This window comes from Emys orbicularis, chromosome 7, assembly GCF_028017835.1.
Source record: "Emys orbicularis isolate rEmyOrb1 chromosome 7, rEmyOrb1.hap1, whole genome shotgun sequence".
NCBI lineage: Eukaryota > Metazoa > Chordata > Testudines > Emydidae > Emys > Emys orbicularis.
The window spans coordinates 52,476,399-52,500,398 of record NC_088689.1 but is presented as its reverse complement, the minus strand read 5'-3'; the positions used below and the strand labels follow the sequence as shown (position 1 = coordinate 52,500,398).

Here is a 24,000-nt window from a genome sequence, read left to right as displayed (position 1 = left end):
CTGGCATTACATCATGGTGCTGGGTGGCCTTTAGCTTTGAGAGTTTATCCTTCAAAGCACTCCAGGATGGCCTTGGACTACAGTTACAGTGGGCTCCATGAATTGCCTAAGGAGGGCTTGAAGGACTCTCCACATTTTTGAAGTGCTGGGGATGACATCTGCACATGCACTGGGCACTCCTGCACATTGCAACTGAATCAGAGGCAGACACGCAACATACATGATTCTGTTATAAACATTGTTCTGATTCACGAACAAGATTTGAAACTGCTGAGTAGTCATCAATCTTCTTTGGACAGCATAACTAATAAAAGTACAAGGAAGTGATGAACAAGGGAAATACCAGACAACCAGAGAAACCAATGTTGAGCATAAAGATAAGCACTGAATTAAGACATATGCTGAGCTACAAAACAGAACTTCAGTGCCAAAGCAGCAGAGCAAGTACCAATACACTCAGCTTTAAGGCTACCTTAAATTATACCAAAGTGTCCCTCCTGAAAAGATCCAGATGCCAACCCAAACAGCAGGCACCAAGATATTGCAGAGATATGCTGAGAAAACTAATTCAAAGACTTCAGGAGATGTAGAAATCTGAACCAGACCTGACTAGAAGGCAAAGTTGGAACAGATAAAGGATAGGATACCTCAGCTAGGATCTAGAGGAGAATTGGAGCAATAGCCAATGTTGTGCTTGTTCCTATCAAGACTTTATTTGCCAGCAAGAATCAACAAGGAACTGATGGAAAAGTTTAGAAGGGTGAATTTATTCTTGGAAGAGGGAGGCACATGGCTGCAAGTTGGGGAAGTAGCTTCTATTCTTCCCCATTTACTGCTTCAGGATAGAAAAAAAATACTTGAGAGCTAGAAGAGTTCCTTCCATCAGTCTTATGCCAAGGAGCTGAGACCCAGGAGTGATAATCGTGCACAGATTGTATCATTAGCCAATTTAATTTTTCTGTTTCTTAGGAAGTACTTACAACTGTCCTCATAAATACAAGTCAAAAATTTTGTCATCAACAGATTTTAAAAATGACAAAGAATAGGCTTTACAAATTCTGTATCTGTTTAATATTAAAGACAGTAAGCCCAGTGTCTTGAATCAATGCATGCAATGGTTAAAGACCAATATATTTAATCAAAGTATTTCTAGCAAGTTTGAACTTTCATAAGTCAAGTGTTGAACACTTTTTTAAAAAGGTAAACAAACTGTAAAATTAAATTTTATATTTGTTCTGAGGGACTGAATACCTATTGCTACTTTCAACAGAGAGTTACCTTGCCCTGACTCCCAAGCACGAAGTTCATTATAAACCAGCCTTGCAAAATTCTACTTGCCCACTTCCCTAAGGCATGTAAAATATATATTTTTTTCATTATTGTTGTAAAATAAATGGTAGGTAAGGAGATTTCATACCTCCAGTGGTAACCTCCCCTGATAGTTTTTTGAAGTTATGAACTATCCTGAAATTATACCAGGGCAGGGAGCAGCCCATGTATCTTCAATAACCAGAGATCAAACTACATTGAAGTTATTGGCCATTACCCCAATCACAGTTTTTAATTGTGGTAGCTAACATCAAAAATAAAAGTCTTCAAACATACACAAGACTAAAAATATAACTTTCCTTTGTTGTGCCTAGATGCGCCGAGATTCATAACAGCCAGTGATCTTACATTATATATCACATCTGCTGCAAGATCTAGGCATGTTGCAGCAATTTGAAGACAGAAATATATTGGAAGCTAGGCTTCTGCTATCTTGTGCATTAACATCAAGCCCTTAATATTAAACAACTTCCTATGAATTACCATATATACTTGTTCATAAGCCAAATTTTTTTAGTAAAAAAAGGGAAGCACCAGAGAAGGGGGTCGGCTTATGAACAGGTATAGAGAAGGAGAGGTGGGACACTGCCCCTCCCCCAACAGAGGGAGCAAGGAGAGGCAGCACAGCCAGCAGAGACAGAAGGGAAGAGGCGGGGCCAGAGTCTCTCCGCTTCTGGACACGCTGCTCTCCCCCCCACCGCCTCCGAAGCAGCTGCAGCTCCGGGGCTGGCAGGCTGCAGCCGTGCCACTTTGCCCTGCCCCCCAGAGCAGGCTGTGGCCGCACCGCCCGGGTGCCGGAGCACGCTGCGGCCCAACCTGCTGGAACAAGCTACGGCTACGCCACCCGGTCTGGTCCGCCGGAGCAGGCTGTGGCCGCGCTGCCCAGCCTGCCAGAGCAGCTCCAGCCAGGCCGGAGACATCCTCTCCAGATAAGGTGGGAAGGGATGGGATGGGGAGAGTGTGGGGGTCCTGGGCTAGGGGTGGGGTCATGTGGGGGGTGGTCACAAGGGTTACTCCCCTGACCCCCAGCTTCTCCCCCCCCCCCCCAAGTTACTGTCCCGGCCCACCAGGGTAAGCAGCTGGCACGCCGGGACACTTTGTTTACTTAGGTTTACCTCCGTGCCTGTGGACGCTTGAGGTAAACAAACCATCTCGGCCCACCAGCGGCTTATCCTCATGGCCCGGGAGCCAAAGTTTGCTGACCCCTGAATTATAGGGTCGGTTTATGAACAGGACATAAAAATTTTCAATTTTTACTTATCCATCTTGGAGGGATCAGCTTATAAATGAACCGGCTTATGATCGAGTATATACGGTAGTAGTTTATCTAGGGGTTTTGTTTTACTACTTAAATGATAGCTTTAAAAGATAAAGATTAATGGAACAAGTGGATAAGATACAGTAGATCATAGTGACTCCTTATGGAGCTATCATGATCTACTGCATCAGTGAAGATGTGGAAGGCTTTATTCATGGATTATCGATATAATACAGATAGTAATGGTTCTCTCTAAGCAATTATGGTCTACTGCGCCAATGGGGGCCTACATTCATAATATAATATGCTATATAATCAGTACCCTATATACCATGAATGCAAAGTATGTGTAATAAAAATCATGAAAGTGACCAGGCAGGCACGCTAACTGCTTTTTAAACTACCTTAACTACTTTAAAGAAAAAATTATTCCAAGTCTCTATGCCTTATGAATGAGTTAGAGGTGAAAATAATAAATCTAAAACTACAAAGCTTGAAATTGTTTGTGCACTTGGCTTAGAAAACAGAAGAACTAAATTTGCTTTCGGAAAGTGTCTTTTAGCAGAGATCTTGAGTGAATAAGCCTGGCACAAACAGTGATGATCCCTAACATGCTAATGGAAACAGATATGCTACAGTGAAATGGCCATGGTAATGGTCACCACTTTTTTAAAAGGAGTTTGTTTAATCAGAGCACACATCCACTTACAAAAACAAAACAAAACAAAACAACAAAAAAGCAGAAGGATGGAGTGCACTGAAGTATAAACCATCTTAACGTAGTTACCGAAGACAATGTAAAACAAAGTTATTTAACAAGGAACTGCTAAATCAGAATTCTGTTATACTTTAAAACAGGGAACTGCAGCATCACCACCACTGCTAGTATAGTTTATTCTTTTATTTATCCCTTTTATTATTTCATTCTTACACCTACACTTTGAGAACCTCTACATTAATTAAGTGTTTGATATTTAAGTTCTATTTCCTAAAATATTGCTAGGGACTGTGGTTATGATTTCAGATTAATACTTACTCTATAGGAGCTGTTGTAACACGACTACCAGAGTTGCCAGGATTTATAAATCAGTATTACAATTCTAAAAATCAACGTACACTGGCAGAAGGAGCTCTCTGACCTTCGTATTTGACAACATTAAGGAGCTGAGAATTAAAGTGTCCAGTAGAATTATGCTTTTGCTACAGGATATTCAAATTTCACTCTGTTCTGCAAAATACAGTCCATTTGAAAAAACGGGATTTGGTAAATATTCACATTTCACAATTAATACCAGGTTTAGCAGTACTGAATTTGAATTCCAGGAAGCAAGAATCATGTATTTAAGGCTATTATTTAAGGCTGAATATGAAAGTTAATAAAGCAAAAGAAGTTATTAAAAAACTACACTGTTTTGTGGTGAGAAAAGATATTTTATTATGGTCTCTAATGCCATTTCCTTTTATTGTATCCCTCCATCATGAAAATACAGCTTATTGTCTCTTTCTTTTGCAAGTGATATTTTATATAATTTGGTTCCAGCTCAATTGTGATTTCATACCAATACTTCTTTATTTATAATTCTACTAAGCCATGCAAGAGAGTACACAAACATATTCATATTAACAGAGGGATTATAAAATTGCTGTCACCGTGAAATCAAGCTAAAAAAGTTTTGCATTGTAGCTCGATACAGTCACTGTTTAGCAAATCATTCCAATGCAATAAAACACAAGCTTTAAAAATATGGGTTTTGTACTTGGGTTACAATATGAGGGGAGGAGGAGGAAATGGATTGAGAACATTTATTTTGAACTGACTTATCTAAAATGAGGGGTCAAAAAAACAAATTAAATTTCAATGAAATAGTGCCCTAGTGCTTACTGTGGCCATGTCTATTTGTACAGCTTATCTGTCTCCTACTTGGTTCCAAGGACAAACATAGAAGGTAAAGAACATTTTATTGCTAAGCTAAGATAGGCCTACATAGATTCCCAAAAAACCTAAATTTAAAAACCAACTTTGTTAGGAATTAGAATTTGAGTCACAAAAACAAGAAAATTACAGGTAAAGTGGAAAATACATGTGAATGGTGCATAAGGACCATAGGCTGATTTTCACAATAACCAAATGGTGCTTAACTCCCCTAGGCTCCCTTGAAAATCAAAGCTATACAGGATAACCGTAACAAGGTATTCATCAACCAGAGGATATCAAATTACTTAGTTTTGGACTGATAACCAGGCCATCAATATATGTAGACAAATTTAGTACAAAAAGTATTTAGTATTAGTTAAATCAGGGTTTTTTTTCCTGCTTCGCCTTTTCATTCATTATATACATCAGAAAATTAAACTAAAAGGCAAAATTTGTTCAGTGTTTTCCAATTACAAACCAAAAGCCACAGGGTGCTGTGCTATTGCTAGTTAATATTTTAACAGAGTGGCACCCATAATGTGGCCCAAGAATCATGAATCATCTGTGAAACTTTTGCTGGAGACCATCCATCTCACCAAGGACCACAAGGTACTTGCTCTCTTCACTTCCAATTGCTGTAATTAAGGCTGCGATTCTGTCACCGAAGTCGCGGAAGACACGGATTCTGTGACTTTCCGTGACCTCTGCAGCTGCAGCAGCCTGTGCAGCTGGCTGCAAGGCACCTGAGCAGCTGGCCCCAGGGGCAGCCACATCAGCCCATTATTGCCAAGATCTAGTCACATCTTTCTTCACGCCCTCTTTGACAACACAGAGTTCCACTTGGTTAATATCTTTCAGTTTTAAAGAGCCTTTCCTTCAGAAGGAAAAGTCATTCATAGGAACCACTTCACCCACAACTGAAATGCAAAATTCTCCATGACAGACTGTAGAATGTATCCTATGTAGTGCTGTTGTGTGTTGTTAAGCAATACATCAAGACAAAGTGACGAACCCCATCAACTGAAATTTCAGAGAATATAGGTAGACAGAACGTAATTACCCAAACTGGAATTTGGCCAGGACACCAAGGTTAACACCTCTCTTATCAGAAGTGCCATAGTCCACCGTATAATCATTGTGCCGATTCTGTCTCATTATAGAGAAAGACAGGCAGTGTCATCATCAAAACGTATAATTGTGTACATCAGAGGGATACGATGTTGTGGGGGGAAAAAACACATTTCTGTCTAAAAGTTTTCTACCCAATAGTTACAAGTAACAGCAAGATTACAAACACTGAAAGTTAGCAAGAAAACTTTTTCTGCTTTACTTTGAATATTTGACAACACTTTGTGAATAGTCATTTTCATTTTTTCCCTTGGTCAGTTTTTCCTCTTCCTGTTAAGATCCTTATAAATATCAAGAGGGGAGCTCAAACTTATACTATTTTTTATTATTTTATGTCTAGAGAGAAATATTCTTTAAAAGATAGGACATCCTATTTAATTCATATTTGATTAAAACTTGAATTTTAAAAAAAATTCCAAGAAGTTCAAGTTGACAGCCTGTCTTTAAAACACAGAGTATTACACAACATTTCCCTTGGCTTCTGGGCTCACTCCTCAGATCCTGAACACTAATATTACCTTTAGAGTTTAATTTAGGCAATAGGTGAAAATTAGACTATAAATGCAGTTCTAGGCCCAGCAGTTAATTGTGGAGATGTTGTTATAAAGGAGAAACCATTGCATTTCACCCTAATATGCATTCATTCATATTGATTAAGGACATATATATACAGTGTCTGAGCCAACTCTGATACTATTTCACTGATTTGTCTGTGCTATTAAAGTCTCATCAATGTTCCTACTAAACATGCATCAAATCAAACAAAAAGTATACATAACTCATTTTTATTTGTTTTTCAAAATCATTAGATTATAGATTCTTTACCTGCAAGATTATATTAAGACATCTGATTTGTAGGACCATTGAAAATGGTTATTTCCTATAGGAGTGGGGCTCTTTGAAATGATTGTCAATATGGATCCCCACTCTTGGAATAAATGAGCTTCTGGTGCAAGAGCTTGGATCCTTCTAGATAACAGTGTCCACTGGACCACTCACCCTCCACCCTCTCCCCTGGGTCCAAATTTTTAAGGAGCATGGTCCTCCTGCAGTTTCTTCCACTGATTCAGAAATTTTCATAGGAGAGACCCTGACATAGCATGGAATTGTTGATCCTTATAGATGATCAACAGCCACATAGCAAGTAACTTTCTTTTTTTGTGAATTACCCATACAGTTTCTCCTTTTTTGGAGATTAACAAGAAGTTATGAACTGCCAAGAGGAAGGTCTGAAAAGTATTAATTAAAAGTTACTGCAAGATTGCTCCTCTGAATTGGGTATCTAATGTACAGCCCAAAGCAAGAGTATAGCGTTGCAAAAGTGTGTACATAGCCCATTGCATATTTCAGTGATGGACACAGTGCACATGCATATTGTAGAAGCTGCCTCAGACTTAGCCGAGTGTGCTCAGATACCTCCAGGTGACTGAATGCCCACCAGGTACCAACAACCATATAAATATAAACCAATACATTTGGACACCCTTGAGCAGAGAGATCATAAAAATGTCTAGAGAACTTATGCATAGATTCAGTACTAGAGCTTGATCTCCCTTCAAGTGAACTAGACTTGGCACAATTTACAAGCAGGCTAATTATGGGAGTGCGATCACAGACTACTTTAGAAAGGAATTAGGAGTGAGCACTCAGGACTAAAATTTTTATGGACATGGTATAGAAAGGAACAACCATGAGGACTATAAATCACTAACTTGTGGTTGTGATAGGAGCATGAGGAATACGGTCATCAAGAAAACAGTCTGACAAAGTTCAGATTCAGATCCCATATGAGAAGTACTGTATGCATCAGAGGAAATATCATGGAGCTACCCTTTCAGAAAACTTAGTTATCATAGGGTGAATGAAGATTGCTTTCCACAGTCTGATGCAAAGATGGGCAGACATGACACCCAAGTAGAGCCTGACAAAACTCAAAGACAGCTTTGACTGTTCCAAGTGTAGTGGCCTGCTCAAAATGACCACAATGGGATCAAGAGATCCAGTATACTAGGAATTGGGACATTTGGTTCTCTAACTCTCAGGAAGTAATGCTGGAACCACAAGTGCTGAACTCAGGCCACAGCTAGCAACAGAATCTTACTTTCAATCTGCCTGAATTACCAATATCTTTTGGGAGCACCAGAATTGGAGAGAACATGTAGGTGAACTTTTGATCCCAGTCCAAGAGATAATCATCTGTCAGTGACACTGGGTTGAACCCACACTAGATTACTACCTGAGTGAGCTAGCAAGGTTGGGCACCATCATAATGGCTCGGGTAACTATCATCAAAGTGATTGGATCAAATCAGAGGGAAAATAGCCCTGCAAGACAGAAACTAATCCTATAGAATCCACAATCCTGAATAATTGGATTGTCTCCGTGAAGACCTCAGACCAGTCCTGAGGCCTCACTGAACATTACTTCAGATAGGAAAATAAGTGAGAAGGGAACTACTTCTAAGGGATGGTCATCCTTCATCTGCCACACCTGAAAATCTCAAAGTGACCTGAGAAAGCATAGTTATAGAAAGGAACAACCATCAGGAATATAAATCACTAACTTTGATTGTCTCTATGAGGACATGCTAAGGTATCCATACTATCACGATGGGCACAGTACACCTTCTTTAGTCAACACTGCATAGGACTCAGACATACTCTGAAAAATGGTGTCACAGAGGTGCATGAAGCCACAAGGCACTACGACAGTAGGAAAAATCCCACATACTCAAGTCTGCGATACAAGAGTATGTTTCCCCTGGCTGCTATGGCAGCTGTGCTCTGGCACTGTAAAGGAGTGGATTTCATCCTGACCAAAGGAGTGAAGAGGTCAGGAGATTCATAGGTGGCCTGAGAATTTTTGATTTTTCCTAATGTGTCAAATAAATGCCTCAAACATGGACATTTGTAATGGAAATTGTGTCACTGCAAGAAGTGCAAGGCTTGAAGCCAGCCTCTCTTAGGTACTTTATCCATGCCAATGGCCACAGACAATGAAAACACACAAGATAAAAGTAATCAACCTAACAAAATTGAAACATGGAAAAATGAAGCCATACAAGAGGGCTGTACTCCAACCTAAATACAAACTAGACATTTCCAAAAAACAAATTCCCAAAGGGACAGAAATATGACACACCCAGTAAGTGGAACATCAAGGTTATTGATGCTTCAAGTAGTGAAAAAGTCAGAAGGAAGTGAAAGGTTACACTCTCTTTTCTATCCTCAGTACTTAAAGCAAGGAAGAAGAGGGATGGTGAACGTAGCCCCAGACACTGCTTGCTAGAGGCTTCTCAGCTTGCACATTGGTGTTGTTTCTGTCCCAGTAGTGGGAAACTAAATTGGCAATTCTCAAAACTAGAAACTTTTTTTTTTTTGGTAATCTTACATCAAATTCTCCCAACAACTTTTACAAACGTAAAAGTGATTCGTGTCTAAGCTGTATACACTGGTGTCAGAATGAAAGCGGAGTAATGGTTATTGAGCCATTTAAGAAAATTACTAGAACTATCTAGAGCAGTGATTGACAAACCTGTCCTTGGGTCATTTGCTGGCAGCTTACAGCGCTAGCTGGTCACATAGTGCTGCTAGCTCCTCATTTCTGGGTGTTAAGATGGCAGAATACAACATTAAGTACACTCCTAAAATTATTGGTATAGCTGCCTCAAAAATATAATGCAGTTGGAAATGTGAGAGAAGGTTCATCCATGCAATTGCACATGGGAGGGAAGATTGTCTCTCTAGTACCATAACCTCCACCCTTTAAATATTTGAAAACCCATGATGCTAAACTCTCTAGTGCAGTGGTTCCCAAACTGGGGTTCGTGAACCCCTGGGGGTTCACAAAAATGTTACAGGGGGACCCTGGGCAGCACGGGGCCAGCAGCACGGAGCCCCTGAACTTCCAAGAGCTAAGCAGATCAAAGCAAGCATATCTATCACACTGAGGAGATTAAAACTTCAAGACTCCTTATAAGCAATGACAAGGAAGGTGGATATTTTTTGCCGTTTTTAAAATTAAATAGGCGGCTAGTATTGTTTTTAAAATTATTAAGAAGAACAAGTTTAAGCTTTGTTTTAGCATGCGTTGTTTGCCTGGACTGCTCAAGACCTGAATGCTTGTGTAGGAGGAACTCTGAGTTGGCTTCTTAAATACCTTCATGCTGTTTCACATCTGATACTCCTTGATGAAACATAGGAGCCTTGTCTTATAACAGGCTTATTCAAAGTGATACAAGATACGAAAGTGAGATCTTGGAAGAGTGTTACCATTTTCGTAATGTAATAAAAATATTGTAATGATAAATAATAAATAATGTGTAATAAGCATCATAAAAACAATTTTTATATTTCCAAGATCAATGCTTTTATAATTTATACTCAGATAAAGGAGAAAATTCCTGGAAATATTCATTTTTAGGAGGGGGTTCATGAGACCTGACATTTTAGTGAAAGGGGTTCACAGGTTGTTAAAGTTTGGGAACCACTGCTCTAGTGGAATAAATGAGAAAGAGGACAACTTCTGTTACATTCATGAATTAAGTTCAGGTCAACACATTGCTACTTTTTGTCAGGACAAGTGAGCACAGAGACACTGAAATTTACCACAAAGAAACTCGATCAAATGAGAGTATCTTGTACTATAAACATTCTGTTTTAAAAAGTGTTTTAATGAGTGATCAGAGATACAGCCTTGGCCCAACAGAATTAAATTGTGATTAAAATTAAAAAGACGTATTTTCTATTATTGCCTCATTTTATTTATTCATTAGTAAACACATGCTCTAAAATAAGGCCCAAATAAGGAGAAAGAAAGAAAAAACATGATTGGAGACTGAACTCTGAAAAGAATGTCAAATACCTTCTGCAGAATTACAAGGATATAAAAATGCAATAATCAGTCTTACACAGCATGGGAAATCTTTAGAGCAGACCAGAGTCACATGATGGAGCGGTATAAAATAAGAATGAATCAGAGAATGAAACACACAAAATCTTACTTGAGAGGGAGAATGGTAAGTGTTACTCACAGAACTTCTCCTGCAGGAGGTTTGTGTGAATTTGTCAGCATATGTGCACATCGTCCCTTTAGGTTTTTGGCCATCTTTGTGACAGTTACACCTAGTGGCCTTAGCCCCCCATCAAAGAAAAGAAAACAATGAATGTATTACACATTTTTTACAATGAAACACAAAATGTGAATGGTATTTTGGTAATAAGACGCAAGTTTAATGTTCAACCATTATGTGGTATATTGCCAAGTGATGTAATGATTTTAGCTGGGGAACTTGTATTTAAAGTCCTACACGACTGAATCTTTTCCCAAAGAATGCTTTTAAATAATTTAGAATTGATGTTCAGGTTTTAGGTGGGGGAGTGGGTTATGTTCACTTAAATTTCTAAAGGCCTGTCTACACAGGGGAGTTAATACAGAGTAAGCTAGACTGTGAATTTAAAGTACACTAACTATTCCGCATTAACACGTTGTGTAGACAGTCTTACAGAGCACTGAAAGTGCCTGGGTGTGGTACAGCTTAGTACAAGCTTCTACTAGCTCAGTTGCTATTGTACTAAGCAAAACTGCACAAAGGTACTTTTATAGTCTACATGGAGTGTTAGTGTGGAATAGTTAGTGCACTTTAAAATTCACACCCTAGCTTACTCCGTACTAACTTCCCCATGAAGATAAGCCCTACATTACTATATTCAGTGCATCTTCAAATAATTATGATCACAAGTGCTGTTCTTCTTTAGAATACAGTTCCTTTCTACATTCCAAAGTTTGTCAGTTGCTGTAACAACTAGGTATACAACTCAGCAAGAAGGTAGATACAATTTGAAGGTCTACCAACTGTAAGTAAGACTGATTTTTTTTTTTTTAATTTTATTAATTTGTTTCTTTGTTATAGTATTACCTGGAATTCTATGATTTAAAGTGAAAAAATAAAAATAAAAAATTAACTTTTCATTTCCCTTTCAGAGAAAGAAAGTGAATACATTCCACGTATACAGGCCAGGCCAGTTTCAATGTGTTTAGGTACACACACATATTTGCAAACAGAGATGGAGATAGTATCCATGTGAAAAATTGCAGAGCCATATGATAAATCAATGCATCATGCACCTTTGACCACTTCCTTTTCCCTCAGCCCACCAATCTCCCCCCTTGGGACTTAGTCTAACGTTATAAACCTGTGAAAGTCTTTAAACAGCCATAATTTCTTGCCTCCCTCCAATTAACCTGCTATAGAATTATTTCTTCCTTCTCTTCAAAAGGAGAATCCTTCTCCAAAATGACATGTTCTTAATATCTCATCTTCGAGGACAAGGCTGGTGACAAGTTTAAGATCAAATACCTTGAAATCCTTAGTGGCTAGAAATGGGAGCTTTATACCATCTGAAAGTAAAGTATTTCTATGTAGCCCTGTGAAGTTTCATGATATCAAACCTCAAAGTTGTAATATTTATATATTCAGAAACGCTACAGTATGTGTTAGGTTTCTGTAATGTTATTAGTCATTTTTCTCCCTCGGCGGCCTGAAGTTTTGTTCTTATTGTAACTAAGGGGCCTGATTTTGCAGGTGAAGGAATAAGACAAATAGTCTGATACAATTTTAAAAGCCTCCAACATATCTAAAAAAGTTCCTCTGAAATATAAGGAACGTACAGAATATGCGATAGTGTAGTATAAATTTTATCAGTACTTGCTTGGAAAAACTCATACTTTACACATATGAAATACATGATGCTGTGGTAAACACACACACGCTCCTTACTTTAACTTTATCTCAACAGGGAATTGCATTTATATGATAGTTAAAAATATAAAGGATGTTATTCTCCATCAAATTCTATAGGGTTCTATAAAAACATCTCTAAAAAACTTTGTTTCCCCATATTAAATTCTGTTAATCTTTTTTTTATAAGGGTGTGGTAGGTGGATCAGTGCCTAGCTAGATTTTTTTTTGTTTTTTACACGGGGGAGGGATGCTAAAAATCTTCCACTGGTTGACAAGACAAATGCTTATACATCTCCACCCATGATAGAAAAAATAAAGCCAGATTACAGAGCTTTCTGCTGTGCAATTTGTACGGAAAATTATGAAGCCCTAAATAAACTTTTAATTTGACATCCAATGTCAACCTTAACGCATCCATGATCTGAACGATCACTGTTAATGAGAATTAATTTTCTCTTACGAAAACAATAGCTGAAAGTGATGATTAATATAAAATCTTCCTCATTATACTCAGTCAAGGCAAGTGTTTTGATTGCGTGAACATGGAGGATTTGAAGAGTGGACAGAGGTTCACTCACTTTTTACTCACATCACAGAAGTCTCTTCAAAAAAAAGTTCTCAACAAGCCAAGCTTCCATCCTCTCTTGAAAGACTTCCCACCCCTTATTAAAGTATAGCTGCACTGGTCAAAAACGTCAAATCAACCAGGCTCATCAGGGGATCAAACAGCTGATTATTTACCTAATTATTTAAGCAAATAGCATCCAAACCTATAGGGATCCCCCCTCACCGCCCAACAATCAGAGCTGTGTAAAACAAGATAATTGCTATAACCTGGCAATCTGTGCTGCAGTGACAGGCAAGGCCAGATTTACCCCAGAACAGCAGTAAAAGAAAAAAAAATAGATGTACTGAACTTTTACTAGGGAGCTGGGATTTTTTTAAAATCATGAACAAGGCTGTATTTACTGCCTACTTAGGAGCCATTAACTGCACTGATAGCCTAAGATTAAAAATTAGTGGTTGTCTTAATATGCACTTTAGTAAATCTATGTGGGGAAAGAACATAATTTTTCATTTTACTGTTACACCTGTTCATTGCTTTAAAAAAGCCTCAGAGAACAGTTACAGCTATATTCACTTTCTGTAACTTCAATCATGCATATAACAAATACTCTTGTTAGTTTAGTGAGGCACTTTTCAATTCCAATATTAGTTGAAAAATTATTTAACAATTACTTGGCCAATCATTTCTTTATTTAAGCTGTGTGTTATTAATCAGGGTTATCATCCATTACCATCCTGTTTATCCTCCACCTGCACCAAGCCATAAATAATAAATAAGGCTACGTTTTAGTCACTGGTATTATTAGTAAAAGTCATGGACAGATCACAGGCCATAAACAAAAATTCACAGGCCCATGACCTGTCCATGACTTTTACTAAAAATACCCACCCTGACTAAAACTTGGGCGGAGGGCCACAGGTGCTCGGGGGACAGTCCGGGGGCATCGTGAATGCTGGGGCCCGAGACCCTCGCTGGTGCTCGGGGAGGTGGGAGCCGGGCTGCGGCACGTGGCTAGGGACCCCCGCTGGTGCTGGGGGAGGAGGGATTGGCAGGGCTAGCAGGGGCTTCCTACCCAGCTCTGCATCCCTGCAGCTCCTAGGTGGCGGAGGCAGGGGCAAGGGTCAGCGGAGGCAGGGGCCAGGGTCAGCGGCTCCAATGCTCCCGCCACAAGCGCCAGCTGCCTCAGCCAATGAGAGCTGCAGGGGCAGGGCCTGCTGGCGCAGACAGCACGGAGACCTCCCACCTCTCCGCCACCTAGGAGCTGCAGGGGGGCCATGCCAGCAGGAGCAGGGGGGCCCCCCGCCCCGAGGTAAGCGCCAACTCTCTGCCCCTAGCCCTGAGCCCCCTTCCCACATACTCAAACCTCTGCTGCTGGCCCAGGGGTTGCCCGGCTCGGGCAGCCCCTGAGCCAGCACCAGCCACTGCAGAAGTCATGGAAAGTCACAGAATCTGTTACTTCCGTGACCTCCGTGACCGACTCACAGCCTTAATAAACAACATCTTTGTGATCCTGAAAGTATAAATGTTGAAGTCAAAAATCTAGCCCACTGAAAAGTCTTCAGGAGAATTACTATACAAATATATGCTCTGCAATGCATACATGTCTATTATTAAAATGTTTTAATTAGCAAAATGCATAGTTATACTTACAAGCTGGTGCTCTAATCGTTTGATTGTTTCATCTTTTTTCTTCAGATCTTCTTTAAGCTGCCTGATCTCATTTAGCAGATCTTCAGTCTGACATATGAAGTAATAGAAAAATAGGCAACATGAAGTTTTCTACAGGGGGGTAGACAACTATCTAATTTAACATCTCCCCAGGATATAGTAAATCAAATGCTGCTGAAGCACCAGCAGGAAAATATGCATTAATCACGATGAATTCCTCCTAAAATATGTTAGGCTCTGCTTTTATCTCATTGTCCACATGCTGACATAGGGTATATGTACATAAGCTGAACATACAGCTAAAAACAGTGGGGAAACTTGTCTGAACTGAACGTCTTTATTCCAAGACACAGGGTTGAGCAAACACACTGTCTCCTGTTAAATTTTTAATGTACGCTAGTTCCAATAAAAGTATTTTAAGCTCCTTTTTATTCACAATGGCTTTAGGATCTTTCAAAATTACATATGCTATTGAGAAAAAAACTCAACACTGAGAATTACTGCATATTTATAACCCTGTTTATCTAACAATAAGTAGCAATACTATAATTTGTGTGAATTGCAATTTGAAAATTATCACATGAAAGTAGACTAATAGAACAGAATGAAAACAACAAAATAAATCACATTTTATAAAAAAATTAACAAACAAGGATAACTATTTCTTGCACTGGGCAGAAAGTCCTGTTGAGCTGAATTTTAACATAGATCAAACAGGAGACATAAGACTTAAAGAGAAAAATGTTTATGCAAAGTTTTCAAGGATTTTTAACCTTGACAGCTATGAAATTATTGAGTTTTCTTAACATCTTTTCCTTTCTGTGGTATTTTTAAGTATTTATCAGTGAATTAATCACGCTGTTCAGCTACACAAGGCATTGTGGGGCCATATTTTCAGTTAATATTTGAATATGATTTCAGTTTAGTAAAGACTGCTTTTATCTGCTGTGTTAGGATGAAACACTTAGACTCAAAGATATCTTATGGTAATGCAAACAACACACAGCTACCCATTAAAAGAAGATTATTTAAAAATCACAAGAACTGAATGTCAATTAAATCTGGTTTGGTTTTGAAAACAGAAGGCAATAATTCCTAGAAAAAGAAATTATTCATGTTTCAAGACTACATTTCTGAAAGACCTGAGATAGTACAAGCAGCGTAACTAGCTCAAAAGATGACCACAGTACAAGCAGCAGAAATACAATTATATTGCACAGAGTGCCTGAAACATAAGTATCTTAGGTCCCAGTCTTGCTGGTGGCTTGTGTAGGTGTCTCCTTGCATCCATGTGGATCCCTACTGACTAAAATAGAACTCCACAAAGGAGCAAGAGTCCATCTGTGCAGCCAGCTACAGGACTAGTTTCTAAAATGCAGGTCCTTTCCAGTAGATAGCCAAATCTAAGAAATAGTCCTCTAATTTTATTTGTTTCTTATTTCTGGTCCATTTTTTTTTTAAATCCTATACTATCAGTTTCTTGCAGCTGCTGCCTGTAGACACTGATGGATCTTATATCAATTTTAAGTGAAACATACTCTCATACTACAGAGATGGACAACAGTATAAAATATTCTTTTATAAAGCAGCACCCAAAACACATACCAGATCAACCCAAATGGAAAAGGAAAACCAGTTCTCTTTTGGGCCACTCAACTTTGTCAGTGTTCCTTTTAAATATCTATTGCAATCAACTCACATCCTTAATTTTATTGTGTTTCCAAAGTTCTTCCTGCAGAAACACCTACACTTATGACTGGAAGACCCCACTGCAAGTTCTAGAACTTTGCAAATTGGTGGATAAGTGAACAAAAAAGAATTGTAAACATAAAATTCATAGATAAATACTTTAATTACACTGTGGTCATACTTCAAAATAAAATAGAACACTATTTTACAGAAGTAATGAAAGCTTAGCAATGAGACTACAATTTAGCACTCATTAAAATGCTTGTGGAGAAGTAGAGAGAGGGCCATATTTGGGGAAGATCCTCTGGTGGTGTAAATTGTCATAGGTTCTAAGGACTGGCTCCTTTCTGTGAAAATTATGGGACATATAGATCAGCAAATATTTAGGATAAAGAACATCTATAAAATTAAAACCAAGAACTTCACATGCCATTATTGTAACATGTCCACTGCAAATATGAAAAGGCATATTTTTTTCAATAATTAACTTGTGTGTCAATTTGCACACTGTTTTAAAGATTCAAACAGGCCATTTTACTTGAACAAACTTTAGATGGTATAAAAACAGGTCAGCAGCTTTTGGGGTTTGTTTGTTTTGAAATGTAGGAACAACAAAACAAAATACTACACAAGAAATGCTAAAAAAAATATACTGTGTACATTATTTTCAAGATATATTGCCATATGTTAGATTATAATTTGTCCATTTGTGGCTTAGGCATTAAAAAACTAAAAAGGGGTAATTTATTACAATGTCAAAGAATGTATTATTTCACTGAACTGATAGGACCATTGTAAATATAAGAAATGTTTCTCACCTCAGCTTTATACTGGCTTATTTGATCTGGAAGTGCTAACTTTACAATTATGTGCAATACTGATAAAAACAAAGTTATGCTATTCTGCAATACAATCAATGTCAATTTACCTTATATATAGGCTCAACATCCTGTGGTTCTGGGCTTGATGGTATTGAGAGTGGGATGTCCTGAAGACAGACATTCTCATCATTCTGCCAGAGAAAAGGAAAGGAATGAAGGCCCATTCCGTTTGTTGGTTGAATAGCTATTTCCTAAAGTCAGTTTCAGACACCAAAGTATAAAAATTGTGAGCTTTGCTATTATATTAAAAGAGTTGAGATTAACTTTTTCAATACCACTTAGGAAGTCTGCAATGAATAAGAATCAAGAACAACATTTCAAAACTAAAACAAGCTTTATAAAAATCAGTGAAACCCCTAACATGCTTTTTTAGATCACATTTTCATGACATTCTTCCTTGCTCTTCTTGTACCACTATTTGCATTGCATTTCCACGATTCTTACAAAGCCAAATAAATTGCAATTATGCAGTTCTGGAACAAAATGTATTTTTAATGCTGTGACACTGTACTTATATTTACTATTGTAATGTTTAGCTGGTACCATTTCTTCACTTACAATCTGTGCCTTATAGAAGAATGGTTTGTCAAAACATCTCCCTTAATATTAACAGCGAACCACATACATGTGTTATAACTCAGAACAAGAAACCTGTCCCCCAACGGTTCCAAATACCTGTCCAGAAAAATAATTAGTGAGAGGGACACAGTGGAGTGGTAGACCAAAGAGCCCTGAACTAGTGTACGTCGTTATTGAAAACGAGGCTACATTTGCAATGTTTCACTTTTCAGAATCCTATGCATCTGTCTCCATTTAAGAGTTGCAATAATTAGGAAAAAATATAACATGTCTGACCAATATTAAAATGTGACTCACCCCTAAATTATACTAAAACAGTTCTTACCTCAACTAGGGATTATTTCTTAAACTCAAAAATATTTTTGCTTCTTAATAGATTGACTAATAGAGAATGAATCCACAACTATCAGACCTTATTTTTTTTTAAAAATGTGTGAAAGAGCACATTTTTAGCACTGCATTCTGAAATTAAGCACAGCCAGTACAACTGCAAAACATTTAAACAGCCATGACAAACATCTGATAATGTGAAATGCTCTGTACCAGTGATACTCAGTCTTGAAAAGCCAGTTATGTCAAAGAATAAATCAGACAAAATCATTGGAGAGAGATTCTCATGTCACGTTACCACATTTGTGTTACAATGTTTCACATGTTGCCTCAAATCACTACGCACCACCACAACACAAATGTTACAATGCAATACATTATTTTAAGGTTCTTCAAGGCTTCACTCCTGCTCCCGTGCTATGGAGATAAAGGGTTCTCTTTCTGCCTAGCTCACTAGCTTCGGAAAGGGAAGGGGATTATTTGTAGTTGCTATCCCGGTCACTTGGAAGGATGAAGAGTGATCCTGTTTGTTTCTCAAGATTTGCTCAGTGCTCCCCACGTGCCTCAGGTAGCATTTGGAAAACTGTAATTTGCCAGGTTATCCTTCAATCTGCTTGTAACCAGGCAAAACAAAGAGTTCTAGTCACACTACTAGATTCCATGAGTGCAAATGTGCCTCTATAGCCACAGACTGATTAAAAAACCTAATGGATCTTACTAAAATAATTACTATGGATATGCATGTTTTGCCCCCTAATCCATGTGAATTACTTCCCATAGAATTTTACAATTAAATTACACAGAGCTCTTGCCACTGAATGAAGAGATCTGCAGATGCTTTTTATAAAAAATATCAAAAAAGTTATATGGAAGAAATTGCAATGTAGTTTGAACTGGTAAAGTATTTTAATGAGATTCCCCTTTACATGTTTGCTTCTCCATTTGCCAGTATCCACTGGCAGCAACAGCCATACATCACAACCCTCAGCATCCTTAAAAACGGTGTAGAAATTACCACATATTTTTTGTAAAAAATGGTTTTGCTATAATAAAGTTTAAACTGAATTTACACTCGCAAGATACAACCCTGCTCCTTACAATGCCCAATCTTCTGCTCTTTTTACCATCTGACTATTGATTCTCAACAGGGTCAAATTTCATTTCAGCTTTTCCTACTGAAGGCTTTTGACCACTTGGTGGAGACTGTAATTTAGCTTAAGCATCACAAGGCATATAGAGTGCCATTCACTTCACCAGCTGCTGCTTGTTCCTTCTGCGCAGCTTGCCAGTAACATGTGCAATATGCTCATATGGGCATATTGGATGAGTCACCACTAATGAGAATCCCTAACCCAAATAACAACCTCATCCATTAACACCTTAAAAGCTAACAGTAAAAACACACCAACAAAACCCACATCTATATGTTTCTCACAACACCAAAGGTCAAGCAGAACTGAATAAAGATACTTATACTGTTTATATAGAACGCTTTCATGAAAAATGTTTCATAATGTATTTGAGAATAAAATATTTTAAAACAATTGTTTTAGTCTTTTGGCTTCCTTTGTTATTAATGCTATCTGTACTGTGATCTTTCATGCATATTAACCAGTGAATGAAGGTAAAAATCTCTGCGCCACTCCCGGGTTGCATATTTTCTCATAACAACCCTCTAAGTTTCCATACAAACAACCTACCACTAACAGCACACCTGAATTCTCATATCCAACAGTTAAGAGAGAAGTGGAATAGCCAGTAGCATTTTGTGGATCTAACTAGTCCAAAGTACCACACTCTTACATTTGTTAGGAGTAGGCTTCATAGCTCAAACTAGGGGGTTTTAAGTCTGTTGCTGACATGCAACAATAAAAAAGCAATACTTCTGAATAAAAGCAAGATTTCATATTACTGTTATTTCTGATAGATTCTTTTAAAATAAATTTCAGATCTCCTTTATACAGCATAAAGTACTAAAAATAGGGCTCAAACCCATTTTCCCTTTTGCATCTTATACAACAGCTAATTTTCTAAAGTTATTTGTTTGCTTATTTTAAGTCTTTTCAGTATACAGTATATGGACGGTCCAATATAAACTGTAATTTCTAACACAGTCCAATTATAAAATATTGCCTTCAAATAGCAGAAAACAGAAGTTATGTTGTGTGCAATCAGCAATGAAGTTGATATGCTCTGATACTACCCAAAGTAGCAATTATTTAACATGGGAGAGAATTATCAAAAAATATTGGACTCACTAACATGAAAAGTGAATGTAGTATACAAGTTTCAATTACTGATTTCCATGGTGCTATTTTCTAACAAATTCTGAAGTATCCTATGGTTTTAAAAACTAACATCAAGAATACCTCTCCTTACCCAATTTACTAGTTTAACTAAAACAACATACAGTAGGTTTTATCTAGAGAGCCAGCCTCTGAGGTTCTGTGAAGTCTGTGGTGGGCCAAAAATATTAGTTAATCTCAGTTTTCCTTGTGAAGACAGCCTTGAAAATAAGTCAACTATTGGAGTTGATGGTTTGCCTCATTTTTCATTACCACTAGACTATCTACTTCGAGGTCCATGAAAAACTTAACTACCGTTCCCTTAATTTGAGAGCAACCCAGACAAATTCACAGCTGTGAGGAGTGTTGCTCAGGTTTGCTGCTGAAGGCTATGAGCTTGCTGCAAGCTCCTTTCCAGCAAGCCACCTGCAGCCATACTGGCTCTAGAACTGACCAATCAGCACAGTGCCCGGCTACAAAGGAGGGCAGCTTGATAACAAGTAATCCACAAGACCATTTTACTTTCATACACATAGCGCAAGGAATTTAGCCATTCTAACCCTGGCTCTGTAGCTTTAATCCAATCACTTTTAATCCAATCCAAACCTTTCTTAGTTTCCTCCATCCATAAAATGGGGATAATTACTTACCTTGAAGGGGTGTCATGATTAATAATTTGCTACATGTTTTCCCAATTAATTACTGTTGTTCTGCCAATTAGTTATCGTATACAAAGTACTACAAAATCCTCCAGTGGCTGGGGGCTTATAGCTCCCAGTCCTCTCGTTTATTTGAACATTTATCCCTTGTAAAACTCTAAATGTTTGCACTTCTACAGCTGTGTTTACCTGAAGATTTCTTAACATTTTCACATTTTTGATAGTCTTAAATTTGGAATTGCCCCAACATATCCACCTGAAAAATCTGAAGCCTAGCCCAGTCCCACGTGTAATGGTGTATATCAGTAGTTCTCAAACTTTAGCAACCCGAGGACCCCCATTTTGATTTACAATTTTTCGCAGACCTTCAAGCCCCCAACTCAGCCCCAGACCCCGCCCCCTCTCCACTCCTTCCCCTAAGGCCCCGCCCCACCCCACCTCTTCCCGCCCCATCCCACCCCTCCCCTGCCTTTTTCTACCCCCTGCCCTGAGTGCACCACTTCCTCCGTCTTCCCCCTCCCTCCCAGCAACACCTCCTGCATACCACTGAACAGCTGTTCCCCGGCGTGCAGGAGGTGCTGGGAGGGAAGGGGAGGAGTTGATCAGTGGGGCCTGCGGACCCCCTGGAGTACCATCTGCGGACCCCAGTTTGAGAAACTCTGGTGTAGACGATGGATAGGCATCAATTATGTTGGAACAGAAGAAAACAAAGGCCCATTCAAAAACGCTGAAGCTAGCTTCCCCCTCCCCCCCTGGAGTGGGGAAAGAAAAGTCTCTTGCCACAGTCTGCAGGAGAGACAAAAACAGCCATTACAAATACAGCAATCCTTAACTACATTCACCCCAATCCTGAAATAAAATTAACCTTTAGAAAATAAACATGTGTCAGTTAAAAAAACCCAAACTCAGAACAGAAATAATTATCTTTGCCAGAATTGAGCAGCATCACAAAGGAGCTTTGGGCATCTCATGAACAGAAAAAAAAAAAAAAAAAGTGCAGCATTTCTGCATTGGAACAAGAGCCTTTCCTCCTACTCCTCTTGTGAAGGATATGGTAGCTCCACAAGACATGCCTGGTCTCCCCTATGGATCCTCACCAACCCCCATTCTATTTTCCAGTGCATAAGCTGTAGAAACCAGTTTCAGTTTCATACTGCCATTGCTTAGAATGTTCAAGGCTCTCATCATGCGGTGAAGAGAAATCAACATACAGATCAAAAAAACCTCCAGAGAGAAACAGAGTTCCGTTAATTTTGATCTTCCTAGATATTTGAATCTCACACTAACTACAGCAAAACATTCTAGACTAGAAATGCAGATTGACACAAACACTAAACCTTTGTGCTTCTATCACTGACTTGTAAATCAACAGCATGCTCCTACTTTGCAATCTTCCCAACTTCTCAATTGAATAATTTATCTAAAAGATTCCTTTGTCTCTGAAGAAATTTTTCCAAAGACACACAAATCATGACTATGCTGTCATTTCAAACCAAAAAAACCACCCAACTTTTCTTCTGCTCTGATCTATCATCCTGCTTTAAAACTGCCATACCACTTACTTGTGAATGCCTAGATTGTGAAAAAACTAAACATGAATATTTTCATAAGACAAGAGATTTAATAAGGAAGTGTTATAAACAGTATTACAAGCAAAAGTTCAAAAAAGTCATTGGAAAAAATGAAGAGCAGCAAGGACTTCCATGTAAGTGAAAATATAGAAGTCGTATCTAAGGAAAGCACATTTTGTGGGTTCACGATACGGATAACGGCATGACTAGAGATAGGGCTGAATTAAGACAATAAAGGGGCCTAGGTACATCTCCGTATGTGGGTCTCTCTTTGACCTGTCACGGTGATGGGCTCAAGTCCCCCTTACCAATTCCATCCTTTGTCCATATGGCCTATATTGAATTCTTCGTATGTTTTCCAGTGAAGCTGAAAAAGACATGACTCTTTTGGCAAGTCAGAATTTCATTTTACACAGTGCAGTGTTATCCCACATTGTTCAATCAGCATCTGTGAGGTCACAGACTAACTCACACTGGGTGAAATGCTGTGGGGTAATTAGTACTGGTATCCCAGAAAAGTGACTTTAAAAACTTCTTGTTGAAATGAGGATTTTAAAAATTGGAAGTTCTGAATCCAGAGGTGTATCCTTAGCAGAGTACACCAATGTTTCTTTATGGAATTTTATTTTTATAATTAAAATACTTAAACTTGTTTTAAAATAAGGGTATTTGGCTAGACCACAATTGGTTGTTAGAGAAGAAACCAAGGCATTAAATTAATACAATACTATATTTAAGATGAAATTAGCTGCTGCTACTAGTCTGTTATGATCTAATGTATATACATAGATGTGATGGTGTATGCTTCCCACACTCGCCCAGAAGGGGTTAATGTAGGCCAGATGGGCCAATTAACCTGTTAGGCTGCAAACAGGACATTTAGGCTGAGAGGAAAGCCCTAATCCGGGGGAGCTCCCCTTTGCAGGAACAGGCAGGGCTTCTATAAGGCCAGGGAGCTGGTAGTAGAAAGGGGGCTGCAGGGAAAAGGGCTGTAGTCACTTTCCCTCGGACAAGGGAGAGAGGGGGATTTGGACCCAAACGGAGGAGTTTGTCTAGCAGATCCAGAGGAAAGGGGTTTAGCTAGAAGGGTGGAGAATACGAGCCTGGGATAGGCAAGTAGGAAGTAGCTGAGGGGAGCAGCAGGAAGGTTTGTGGTTGCCCGGACCCTTGCTTCTGGAGATGGGGCCCTGGACTGTAACTCAGAGTAGAGGGCAGGCCTGGGTTCCCCTACCAGCCATTGAGTGAGTGGTACAATTTGGGCAATTAATTTAGAGGCTGTTTGAGACCATGTGTTCTCGCCACTGAAGAAGTGGCCCAGCCAAGGCTGCTGATTTAAGGACTGCCCGGGACTGTAAGGAAGACATGGATAGTATTCTGGAAGGGAAAGACTCTTGTGAC

At 38.7% G+C, this 24,000-nt stretch overlaps 1 protein-coding gene across 4 annotated transcripts in view; it reads right to left on the bottom strand.

Annotated features, from left to right (window-relative positions):
- Positions 1–24,000, bottom strand: part of CCSER2 (coiled-coil serine rich protein 2) — a 110,708-nt gene that overhangs the window by 21,313 nt on the left and 65,395 nt on the right. For all 4 annotated transcript variants that reach the window (XM_065408287.1, XM_065408288.1, XM_065408289.1 and 1 more), the window contains exons 6-8: positions 17,226–17,309; positions 14,591–14,677; positions 10,663–10,761 (exon numbers count right to left, since the gene is read on the bottom strand). In XM_065408287.1, coding sequence (XP_065264359.1) covers positions 10,663–10,761; positions 14,591–14,677; positions 17,226–17,309 — 270 coding nt within the window. The remainder of the gene's footprint in view (positions 1–10,662; positions 10,762–14,590; positions 14,678–17,225; positions 17,310–24,000) is intronic.